General features: G+C 40.0%; 1 protein-coding gene across 4 annotated transcripts in view; it reads left to right on the top strand.

The window, feature by feature from the left end:
• Positions 1 to 13,143, top strand: part of AP3S1 (adaptor related protein complex 3 subunit sigma 1) — a 44,214-nt gene that overhangs the window by 279 nt on the left and 30,792 nt on the right. For all 4 annotated transcript variants that reach the window (XM_025204604.1, XM_025204606.1, XM_006023986.3 and 1 more), the window contains exons 2-3: positions 3,276 to 3,367; positions 7,224 to 7,335. In XM_025204604.1, the coding sequence (XP_025060389.1) occupies positions 3,276 to 3,367; positions 7,224 to 7,335 (204 nt within the window). The remainder of the gene's footprint in view (positions 1 to 3,275; positions 3,368 to 7,223; positions 7,336 to 13,143) is intronic.

The raw sequence follows: 13,143 nt of genomic DNA, 5'->3' as shown, positions 1-13,143 counted from the left end.
CCCCCCCCCCCCCCCCCCCCCCCCCGGCTGGAGCTCTGCCAGCCGGCAAGGGGAAAGGCACGTTTTCCCACGTTTTTCTCCTTGAAAGGAGAATCCAGTTTAAAGTTTATTCGTGACCCTGTCATATATTCTTGCATCCCACTTTTGGGTCATTGAGAAATGCGGATCTAGTGCACCCACCTGCCTGAGGCAGGATCAGCCCTATCCGTTGCCAGAATCTGGAATGGGCCTCCAAGGGAGGTGGTGCTCTCCCCTACCTTGGGGGTCTTTAAGGGGGGTCTGGACATGCACTTGGCTGGGGTCATCTAGCGCTCTTTCCTGTCCAGGGCGGGGGGTTGGACTCGATGATCTGAGGTCCTTTCCAACCCAAACATCTATGAAACCCTCTTGTACAACCCATCGTCTAAGCTCTACATAAGTTTACCCTCGACCCTGGCACCCCACAGACCTAATGCCTTAACGCACCACAGGTCAAGCGGGGCAACCAGTGCAGTCAACATCCTGCTTCTATGAAATGTTGGCAATATATGCTCTCCAAACAGGTTTTTTTCCCTTTTCTTTCTATCCCAGGGTTTGGTTCTGTCTCTTTCTCCACGTGCCTTTGTTGTCAGTATACACAGGAGCTGCAGCAGCCCTGGGAGAGAAACATTAAAAAGCAATGTTTCATGTAGGGGAGGTGTTTTTCCTAGTGTCTAGACCAACAGCCAGCAACATTTTCTGGTAATGATTTCTGCCCATAATGACTTAATTTTGGTATGAGTCAGTTAGGACTTGCCCCCTGCTGCCACTGCTACTCCCATTGCCCAATTGTGATGTGGCATCAGAAAGCTCCCTGCCACCTGGCTGCCCGCTGCTGGTGCCCCACTTGCCCCCACTTAGTTACACTGCTGTAAAGGAAACAAAGCTGAGGAAGTAAATCAGTGGGTTTGCAAACAGGTGACAACAGAAGATAGTTTTGGGAAAGTATTACATTCCAATATCTTAGGAAGCTATTTAAATTGAGGAGCTTTGTGGGGGAGGAGCTGAAAAGTGAATGCTGAAAATTGGCATGCCTGAAGATTTTTATGACCCTTTCATATATTCTCATAACCCACTTTGAGTCTTTGAGAAACATGCATCTAGTCCACCCCCTCTGCCTGAGGCAGAATCAGCCCTATCCAAACCATCCCGTACAAGCCATCTTCTAAGCTCTACATAAGCTTACCCTGACACCCCACAGACTTAATGCCTTAATGTGCCACAGGTCAAGCAGGGCAACCATCGCAGCCAACATCCTACTTCTATGAAATGTTGGCAATATATGCTCTCCAAGCAGGTTTCTTCTCTTTTCTTTCTATTCCAGGATGTCTTGGTTCTGTCTGTATCTATGTGCCTTTGTTGTCAGTATACACAGGAGCTACAGCAGCCCTGGAAGAAGTAAAGATGTTGTTTTGTAGATAACTGGACTTACCTTTTTCTGAGTTGTGTATGTCTAGTTGACCAGACAACTGAGGAGCAGTAGAGTAGCCAGCAGTTGGCATAAGCTGTAGCTATCGCATCCTGTTAAGTAGGGTTATTCTGCTAGGGAGAATCGAGGTTGTGGGAATGTGTAAAAGCTCCCCAGTTCCCCTAAACTTGTAGCAAATGTAGAGCATAAAAACTTTTATTTTGAGTCATAGCATAGTGATAGTAGTTGCAAGTTACTGTTGCATTGAATAATGTGTATGTGGTCACATGTTTGCTCATACTTTATTTCTACACATCTACAACTTGCTCACCAAGCCATGCGCATTATGATAAATCAGTGAGTTTTTTTCAAATACTGTGGAGACACCTTGCTAGCTTAGGGACAGAATGCAGACTCCTAGCGCTTGGGATCTGCTGGGATGCTGGGCACCAGTATATAGGGTACTAATGCTGAAATAGGCAGAGATGGATACAGTTTGCACTAGTTTTCCCTAGCTAGTTTGTACTAGCTTTCCCTATTTGTGAATCTGAGGTAACTTGCACTGGTGCAAATCCAGTTTTTGTGTCTACACTGGCGTTTTTCAGTGTTTCAGCAGCACCAATCTGAAATTAGCAGAGAAATGCCCAGTGCAGACAACAAATTCTGTTTGTGTGGAAAGTTTTACGAACCTGCAAAAAAATGGAAGTGTTACCCAGTTGTAAAAATAGTCTTTTACAGGCCTTGCAAACCAGACATTCTGCACTGTGCTGCTTTATGAGAACTCCCTTTCCCTGAAGACCCATGAAGTATATAAATATAATATTGGTTTGTTTGTTTGTTTTTTAAATAAGATTGCACTATCTATGTGCTCTTGTCAGTTAGATGTTTGCAGAGTTGTATATAAGTAGACCCAAAACTCTGATTCTGGAGACAAATTTCTGCTCTCTCCCAGCAGGAACTGTGTAATTTGGGAGGTTTTTTTTTTGGTTTTTTTTTTTTTAAGTAAGGAGGTTTACATGTCATAGCTTCAGCATGTAGGCTCACAGTTGCAGTTTGCACGTGAAATGTTCCTGAGCAAATTTTCAACAGTTTGTTTTATTTTTGTTTGAAGAAGTATACATCCCTGGGTGACTGCTAGAAATTGATTTGAAATAATATGTTGTCTTAAACTGAGTTAGTATAAGCCAAGTGAATGTGTAGTTCTAATACTAGTTCAAGAGCAGATAGACATGAGTCTGTAAATTTTTTTTTAGTTAAAATAATTTTAAGACAGATTGGATTAGTCTTCTGCAAGCGTCTTTGTGATGGTCTTCTCTTGTGGCCAAGGAGTGAGTTATCTGCCCGCTAAGAGTAGCAGGGAGAAGGTTTGTAGCTTGAGAGGAGACAAGGCTTTGGATATTACTGCATTTCTGGCTTGACAAGTGCATGTTAGTTGTTTCATTTTTCAAGCCTTGGGGCTAAAGCACTTGCTGTCAGTAATTGGAAACAGGTTTCCAATGTATGTCTATAGAAGTTCAGCCTATTATTTAGTTATTGCAGGTTCTTTGCACTTACTCAAAATAGCTTATTCTAAAGATTGTTGTATCAATTTAAATTTCTGAAAATCTGTGAAACTGGTGTTATTTTAATGTGTTTTATGTTTGTTTTGTTTAATTTAAAAAATTCCTCATGTAACTTAAAGGCAAACCATAGTGGCACTAAAATAGGTAAACATCAGTGCATAACTTCTCAGCTGACTGATTATAAGACATCAAAACCAATTGACTGAAATGGAGTACAAAACTATATGAGTTTAAACTTCAAGATGCTGTTAATTCACTTTAATAGTAAAATACATTTTCTTTTACAGAGTGAAGATATACAACAACAAATTATCAGAGAAACTTTCCATTTAGTATCCAAACGTGATGAAAATGTTTGTAACTTCTTAGAAGGAGGCTTGTAAGTATACATTTTAGAGTAAATGTCTAATGCTGTTTCAATAGTAAGGACAGAGCTCTGGCAACCTTTTCTGACTACAAGCAGGAGTGACCCACCCGAGGTCGGAGGTGCTAGGATGAGTGGTAGGGGGAAAGTGCTTGCAGCTGAAGCCCCACATTGCTGAATACCTCTGAAGCCCCACATCCTCAGGCCAGATCGAATGGTTCCATCCTGACCCCTGGTTAAGGATATCATTATAACCTTCATGAGTACCATCTTGTATAGTAGGAATTTAAGTGTCTGTTTGGATATTTCTGGTGCACTCATGTTGATAGCCTCTTGACAACATACATCCCTTTTTAAAGTGCTACAATTGAGATATGTCTTTCATAGAATATCTTTTCTAAGGTCTACTTTAGAGAGAGAACTGCCTGAGGGATCATGATGGTATCAGAGTTCTACTGGATAGCAAGAGAAAATATAGATCCAGGTGGCACCTAACTACCTTCATCTAACACAGATAACACTTTTAGGGCAATCTGAGAGAGCTTTTTATCCCCCCTGTGCCCCTGCAAGATCCAGCATTTCTACTAGGTTCCTGCATTGGGCTAAATCAGTGGTTCTCAACATTTTTAGATGCAAGACATCCCCTGGAAAATGTCCACTCCTTAGTTTTCATTTGTTTTTTTGAGTATGAGAAAAGACTAGAGTAATTCAGTTGCAAAGATCTCAAAAAGACCACAGTGGGTCAGAATGTCTTTGGAACTATGGATTCCTATTTGAAACCTCATACAAAAAACTAGAACTCTTGGTTCCAAAATGATACCTTTTATTAGACTAACTAGAAAATGGCAAGAAAATTGTCCTTTTCTGCAAGCTTTCAGGATCAAAGTCCCCTTCGTCAGGCTCTGGGAAAAGTGTAGTTGGTACAAGATGGTACAAGTCCCCATAGGTAGGAAATAAACTTCATTTTGGCACAGAGGAAGCTGAAGATGGAAGGCTGTCCCTCTGGGTCCATGAGAGTGTCTTTGTGAGCTGTCTCTGATGTGTTGATCAGGTAGAATTCCTTCCCTGGAGGTGTCAGATGGCAGGCAGGGAGATAAAAAACAAACAAACCCAGGGTTTATCTTGTATAAACATCTACTTGTGATTCACATTCACCAGTGCTAATATTGTGTGACATTCCTTGGCGCTCATGTACCCTGGTTGAGAATTGCAGTCCTAAAATTTGTATGCTGAGTTGGGTTGGTGGAGAGTCTCTCGCAATAGGTTTGCCCCGGGGTTTTTACCAGAGTCCAACTTTACTGTCATGTTGAGCAAGTTCAAAAGAGCAAAAACAGTTGCTTTTAAAAATGAGTAGACTGACTTGGTTATGAGCAGGACTTTGCTTCTAGTTTAGTGAGAGCAAGTTGCATTTAACAGTATTAGCTGTTTGGAGTTAACTCTTGACCCCCTCCTCCCCATCTCACCTCCTTTTGAAAGTGTCCTGCCTAGGTGAGGTGCAAAGCTTTCAGATGTACCCTTAGGCTGGTGCTTAACTAAAGCTTTTGTTTTATCTGTCATAAACAGTGGTTCTGAACCTTTTTGGACTTGAGGTATTCCTCCATTTGTGAATTGAATGGCACCCAGTTTCAAAAACTTATTTATATATTACAGTGCTTACCTCCTTACACAGGTGCTCAGCAGTAGGTGTTGGGAGATCATCCAGGCAGGGACAAGCTTGAGCCTGGCTTATTTGCTTGGTTTATCTGCTTATTTCCTCTCAACTTGCTTATCTCTTCACACCTCTTGGCACCCTTCAGAGGATCTGGCAGCACCTGAGGGTACTGTTACACCTGGTTGAGAATCACTGCTCTAAAACTATGAAATGTTTTCCACCTCGTATCAGCCATCCTAGTATGCAAAAGATATGAGTGTCGACATACTCACTGATTGAGTATTCTCATTTTAAAGGTGACCTTTACAAGATTTTATTTTACTCTAGACTTATTCAAATGTCAAATTTAGCTTTTCCGTCATCTTGCAACCTGTGTATTTTGAGTTCTTCCTGAACTGGATAACAGACTTCCAAAAATAAGACTTCTTTAATTAGTTAATTAGGCATTAAAAACACTTCTGGGGAAAGAGGTCAGTTTTTATAATAACTAATGTGATTTTGATTGTGGTGTAGACTAACAAATGGCACTTAACATACATTAATAGCTCTGATTTATCTATGGTGAGACTCAAGATTTGATCAAAAACAGTTTACGATAGGTGCAAAATTATGGTTTGAAGTTGTGGTAGTTGATATAATATCAACCACGACTGTCCCATTTTTACACACACACACACTCAAGACAATTGGTCTAACATTCTGACTAGAAGTTTTATTCCTCTTAACTATTCTTTTTTCACTCTCTTGACTCTTGGAAATGCCATTACAGTTGTTGTCTAGGCACCATACAGTAGTCTTTTGAGATAAAAAGGAGATAAATTAATAAGGTATACAACAATTGGGACAAAAATCTTTTTAGGTGTTCTTTATATATCATAGATGAGGGGGGGAAAAAAGGTGGAAACAGGAAATCATAAGCCAAACTTTTTTCCTTTCTGCAGGTTCCCTTTCCATAAAAATCTTGGGGGCAAAGACTGTCTTCCTATATGTATGTGGAGCATCTTGCATGTTCAGTCATTGCTGTAATATAAATAACCAAAAGCCTTAGTAAAGAGTGTTTTATTAACCTCATCTGCTCTGCAGCATCTTGGTTAATGGGCGGAATTAAGGATGCATTATGAGCCTTCACTTTAAAAGCATTTCTTTGCTTTTAAGACTTTGTCTGCAAGTAATGTAATGAAAAAAGTTCTGCATGCAATTTTTGGGAGCAGGTCCATGATACTTTTCTGTTCATTAATATAAAAGAAAAAAACTAAAGAAACGTTTTGGTTTGGTTGGTTTGGTTTGGTTTTAAATAGAATTGTAGCCCCTCAAACCGACAGTTTTTCTTTAGGTCCAAATTAGGCAGAATGATGTTTTTTAGTGTGGGAAATGATCAGCTTAATCCCTATAAAGCTATGTACCACAAAGTAATTTTCATTTTATATTTAAGCTATGTTTCTATAAAGATTGGATTTTTACATAAGTAAAGAAGGAAAGCTCCACACCTTGTGAAAAAGCTATTTCCTGGGAACAAGTTATAGAGGATGGGCAAAGACTATCACTGGTTCTTTTAATATAGCTCATTTCCCTGAATTCATTAATTTATTGGTAAATGAGCAATATAAGGAATTATGTTTTGTCTGCAGTGCACTTTAGCTTCATATGACATCCAATATAATGTAATACAGCTATGGAATGTGTTCTAGTTTATCTCACAGAATGTGAATTTGGTTTAAGTAAGTATCAATGTAGTCCAGACGTTTTAACCTCAAATTTATGCCGGTGTCCTTAAAGTTATAAATTGATTTCATTGGCTTCTGTGAAGGATTGTGAAAGGTGCTTAGGCAGTCTGCTTAGGACTTCATAATCTTTGCAGAGTGCCTGCTAGTCTGTCATGGAGTTACACTGTTTGGGGAACATTGGCCTTTTTGAACTATTTGTAATGACTCTCATGTGTTTTGTGTGTGCTTCACTGTGATTAGTATTTTTATAGATTGTAATAACTGATTATGCAATAATTACAATTTATAATTAAGGTGTCTTCATTTAGCTTGTGGGGGAGGGGGTTCAGCAATAACACTGGATTTTGATTGCATTGTGAAACATGTTGGAAGTACTTCTGCATTTAAGAGGTTGCCAATAATCTTTTAATTTAAACTACATACTAAACTGTTTTCACTTGCTGGTTTTGCTTGCCTCGTCTTGATATATTGACCATTCTTTGCTGTCTTAATTTAGATTAATCGGTGGATCTGACAACAAACTCATTTACCGACACTATGCCACATTGTACTTTGTCTTCTGTGTGGATTCTTCAGAAAGTGAACTTGGTATTTTAGACCTAATACAAGTAAGTTTGGATCATAATCAAAATTCCATATTTTTAAAAGGACCTTGGTGTATCAACACTTAAGTTGTTTTAAACTTGAAAATGAAAGTAACTTCCGTTATGGCTAAAAGTATTACATGTTTCTTTTAAACTTTGTATGGTTTTCTGCCATTGTGAGAGAGAGGTCTTTCCTGAGTTAAATTTTTAGATAAGAAAATAGTTCATTGAAGGACTACTGAACCTAAGTTATCTATTAGTCATATTTTGGTGCAGCTTTGTAGAAAATTGGAATCTGGTTGCATTCATTCAGTTCCTCTCACTGCAGTTCAGATGATCAGCAAATTAAGTCTGGATTCATTAAGCACCAAAGATGACTGTCTTGCACACATGTGTACATAAATGTAAAATTAGCCTATGGAACTGGTGCTATGGCTCATAGAAAACATGAGTGCTTTGGATAACACTTTCAAAAGCATCTAAGTAACTTGAGAGCTTAAGATAAGATCTGCACTAAAAAATGGCTGGGATAGGAAACTCATATTGTGTTTTCATGGTAAAGTGATTTTGTTGTAAACATGATTCAGCACATGAAATAGTCTGTATCAGCAAAAAACTCAAGTACATCTGCATTAGTGCTTTTATGTTTAAACTTACTGCAAAACAAAATAAACCCTAATTGACATGATTATACTGGCAAAATTTTCATGTGTAGACCTAGCCTAAATACAATTTGCAAGAATGACTTTAATACCTATGTTCTTTGTGGAAATAGAACTTTGGCTTCGAAGTTACTTAGGCTTTTTGAAAATTATACTCAATAATTCCAACAAATAGGCTTGTAATAAAACTGAATTGTATTTTACTTGACTGAGACTTGCTTGCTTTTGAGTACTAAAATTAAAAAAGAACACTGAGCAAATACTGAATGTTAAAATGATAATATTGTGATGCTTCCAAAACATGCCTATGAAGAAGCAACAGTTGCTTCATTTTAGTCAGCATTGTGAGGAACAAAGACCTCTCAGTTCCCTCTAGATCTCTGATTGAACTGAATGGCTTCCTGTAGTCATGTGTTAATTTCCCTGCTGCTTGTTAGTATTCAGTACTGTTTTTAACAGTTAAAACTATTAGTTGCTTTTTCAAGTGGAGGGGAAATGTTTTATTTTTTCTTCTTACACTGGTATTCTGGAGCACACTGTATCATGCAATTAATCATCTTTTCATAGCTGTTTGCTCTGCAGAGAAACCTTCTTTTGTACCATATCTTCTTACTCGAGGTGTTAAAATATTTACAGTGAGAAGAGCAGTTCTTTAATATTTAATGTATCTTCTTAGATATTTATAAATGTACCACATCTACAAAGCATTTATCTTCATGTTCAGTTGGAGACTGTAGGATCAAAAAATGATACTTGAATTATCCAGTCTGATATGCATTGTGTAGGGACATCCATTCTTGTAATTCCAATTGATAGCTGATTCAGTTGTATACTGTGTAAAGGTTGAGTAATCACTTGGGTATTTGCCTACCCATTACACTGTCTCACTTTCAATTTCTTACCTTCAGGCAAATTACTTAATGCCCACTGTCTTGTGCATATCTCTTAAGTACGTATGCAAACATCTTCAAAATGCCAAAGTTAGGCAGTTGTCCTTAAACTTCATTAGTTGAGTTACTTATAGCAAAGGTTCTTTTGTAAGCATGGTTTACTTTTTATCTCCCAATCCCTATTTCACATCTTCTCTGGAGCTGTAATGCTTGGCTATGTGGCCCTATAGGCTGATACAAAACAGTAGGGTTGTGTGAAATGGCTGTGTTTCGATTTGGTTTTGGAGGACAGTGATTCATTTCCGTGTTTCAGATCACCGTCCTGTTTAATTTCAGCTGAATCTCCTCTAAACCTGTTTTGAATAGGCTCAAAGGAAGCTTCACACAGCCCTACCCAGCCAGGTGGGACTTGGGGCCCCAGCGGGGAGCAGGATGGGGCCATGGGTGGGTCGTCTGTGGGAGGGGGAGGGCCACTGCCCTTCATGAAGTCAAGGAGATGCCCGTGTGGATCTCTGATCCCTGCGGGGTCATGGGGCAGGGAAGAAGCACAGAGCAGCGAGCAACCCTGTTGGTTCCTACCGCACAACTCGGCTCCGCAGGGAACAGAGATCTGCTCTGGGGGTCTCCTCACCACTGCTGCCTGCCCCACGCTGCCCCGGTGATGTGGGGTGGGCAGCAGCGGCGAGGAGACCCCTCCGTGGATCTCTGCTTCCTGCAGAGCCAGGTCACACGGCAGGGATCAGCACTGCTCTGCCACGCAACTTACCTCTGCAGGGAGCAGAGATCCGCACTGGGGTCTCCTCACCACTGCTGCTTACCCTGTGCAGCTCTGTGTCACCGGAGCAGCATGAGACAGGCGGTGGCAGCAAGGAGACCCCCAGCATGGATCTCTGCTCCCTGCTGAGTGGAGTTGCATGGCAGGCCAGCAGTGTGCAGCTGCTTCCCTGCAAGCTCCGAAATGCCAAAATTTTCCAAAAAATTTCCAAAATGCTTCGGATGTCTCGTTTCATTTCGGAGATGTTTCTGAGCCTTCTGTTTTGATTCAGATTCAATGTTTCAGGTGTCGAAATGGCCTGAAAGACCTCCAAAATGAAACAGCTGCAAAAATTTCGCACATCCCTACAGAATAGGTGCACTGGAAAGCTATGTTCTTTAGATACAATCACTGGCTGCCTAGTTGCATCTCTCTTTGTTTCTAGTAGTGCTGTTGATTTCTTCAAACCACAGGATGTTGTTTATAAAGATTCTCTCTCACTTAGCTATTTTCAGCCTCCTCATTCCAGTCTCTAAATCACTTTGATCTGTGCCACGAGTTCTCAACTTGCTGGCCCTGCTGGGTGGTGGTGGTCTGTAGCTCAGGTCTGTAGGCAAGGTCGGTCTGTGGGCTGATCCAGCACAGGGTCAGCACATGGAATTAGTCCATGGGTGCGATCTGGCACACTGGCATGCCTCTGCATGCCAGAGCTGGTTGCTCAGTGACCCAGCACACTAACCTGACCTCATGGTCCGGATCTGGCTGCACAGTAATACAGCATGCGGATCCAACTTCACACTCCGGATTCAGCCACAGCCTGACCCTGCACGCTGCTTGGTTGCATGCTGGATCCAACCTCAGAGTGACCTGGTGTATGGGGCTGTGTCATTTGGCCTGCAGGGCTCCCCATGTGGCAAAAAATTTGGTGATTGGGTAGTGGCAGTGTAAATTGCTGCTGCCACTGCTCCCCTGCCACCAAATTTTCAGACCTGTGGGGAGTCCCATAGATTGGAAGTTGAGCATCACTGGTCTACACTGTGTGCATGTTGTTGACTTGATTTATATATTATGAATAATTTGATTTGTAGTTGAAAGTACACATGGGTTCTAGGCATTGCTGTACTAGATCACACCATGGTCTGTTTAACTCTGTCACACACTAACCTGACCTCATGGAGCCAGAACTATTTTTTTATAAATTGTTATACCAGAGGAGCCACTGTCCAAGGAGTTAGGTTATTGGATTCCAACTGCTATGCAGAAGCCAAACAAATACTGCCTACATATATGAATTTTGGTAAGGAGGTCTGTTTTTTACTGTGTATCGAGGATTGTACCATTTTTACTGCAACTGCTTACAGCTTAGTTTACTTTAAATTTCAGAGTCAACACATCTGAGTTTTAGCCAGCTGGGTTATGTTGGGGCTCACAAATCAACTGAATTGTTAAATATATTTCTATTTCTGCAGTCAAATTCTGGCTTCATCTAAGCATGTTCAGTCTCTTTGAAGCCAGAAGTAGATTTCTTTTTACCAGTGCCTGTACCAGAATATTAACTTTCACATTCTGTGTTGAATTTTCTAGGTCAGCAGTTAAAGGAAATCTGTTTACTTTCAAATTTTATAAATTTAATCTAGAATTAGAGAGACTAAATATGGACATTTCCAGTATATATTTTAGAGTAACTTTTTTTTACAGAACTGCAGCATTTTAAAAATACATTTTATGAAAGCTTTCTAGGTCACCTTTAGCAGGTCATAGTATCCTATGGGTGCAGGTCTTTGATTATTGTTAGTGGATCTACTGTGCGTGTTTGCCACAGATTCTAATCCTCTTCTCAAAGGCATTTTCTATTGCAACAAGCTAGTGGAACATCATCTTAGCTCGATGCCATGTGTGGTTTGGCATTCATTCATAGATTGTCGAGTCGGAAGGGACCACAAAGGATCATCGTGTCTGACCCCCTGCCCCTGGCAGGAAAGAGGACCAAGGTCAGATGACCCCAGCCAGGTGATTATTAAGCCTTCTCTTGAAGACCTCCAAGTTAGGTGATAGTACTGCCTCTCTTGAAAACCCATTCCAGCATTATGAATGTTTGTCCTCTTTTTATACAAATCATTTTAAGGCTCTTTGTATTGCTGTAAGTGATTACCTGGAAAGAGGACAGATTTGCATGTAGTACTGTTGTTATTAGGCGTATAAAATCTGTGGCATTGGCTAATACCTGGAACCATATTAGTATGGAAAAACAGCCTCAAATTTCCACTAACATGCAACTGACTTAAGTTCCTAAGTGCCTATTTTGGTTCGGCACTGTTACCCCTTGTGCTTACAGCTTCCAAAACTTGCTACCCTCATCAAATCCCCCAAAGGAATTCTGACATCTAAGTCAGAGATTCCCAAACTTTTTCTTATTGGTTACCCCCTTCCAGATTTACTACCTACCCGTGTATCCCTATCAGCATACATTTTGTATTTTAACCCCTAAAATCCCAATTATTATTATAATGAAAATTAAATCTGCCATTACACAGTTTCTCTCACATAACCCCCAGAGTATCTTGCATACACGCAGAGGTATGAGTACCATAGTTTGGGAACCCCTGATCTAAGTGATTACAGCTACACATACAAGTAGCATTTGTGCAGGGAGCAAACTGTTAAGCTTAGTAGTTTAGCTTGAGAAATGGATTTCTCAGTTTCATAACTATAAGTCATTTTGATCACAAATTACATCCCTTTTGAAAGCAGTGAGTCATATGCAAGTTTTCACATTCGAGGCATGTTAAATTTCAAGGTCCTGAAGCCTGAGCTTGGTCTTTAAGAAGCCCGTGGTCTAAAAAACTTAGTGCTAATTAAAATAAGGAAGTAAGGTACATGTTTCAGCTGGGAAAGAAATAGCTTTCCATCCTACAAGGATTTTCAAGGTCTTTCCATCCCACATCAGGTTAAAAAGTCAACATTTCAACAACAAACAAAGTTTGCAAGCTAAAAATCTAAATTACAAACAAACCCCATTGTATTTAGGTCAATTAAACATTTCATCTTGTATTTCATTTTTGGTTTACCTTTTCAGATCTCTTATTAATTTAAATTTTGAAATGAAAAATAGCAATATTCAGTTTTGACAAATTTGACAGTTTTCTTTAAACTGAAAACTTGTCCCGACTGACCCTTTTCTGACACAATTTGTCAAAAGTTCTGACCAGTCCTAGTATAAGGTTAGCTCTTTTTTGTTTAAATGACAACTGGGTAGAAAAATGAGAGGGCAGAAATTCAAAGAACTTTCCTCCTGCTCTTTTCTTTCTTTCTTTTTATTTTCTCGAATCATTTTTAGGATTTAACAAATGTGTTTGAACATTCACAAACTTGTACTTTGACCAGCAGAGGGAAGTGATTTCCACAATCTCACTTCTCCTTATGTATTGAAACTTGGGCTTTTGTCAATAGAGTCTGTTAACTGCTACTGTTACACTTATTGCAACAGTCCATATGTCTCAACCAAAGTCCTCTTGTGCTGGCACTA

Source organism: Alligator sinensis, unplaced genomic scaffold, assembly GCF_000455745.1.
Source record: "Alligator sinensis unplaced genomic scaffold, ASM45574v1 scaffold609_2, whole genome shotgun sequence".
NCBI lineage: Eukaryota > Metazoa > Chordata > Crocodylia > Alligatoridae > Alligator > Alligator sinensis.
This window is presented reverse-complemented; position numbering and strand designations above follow the sequence as displayed.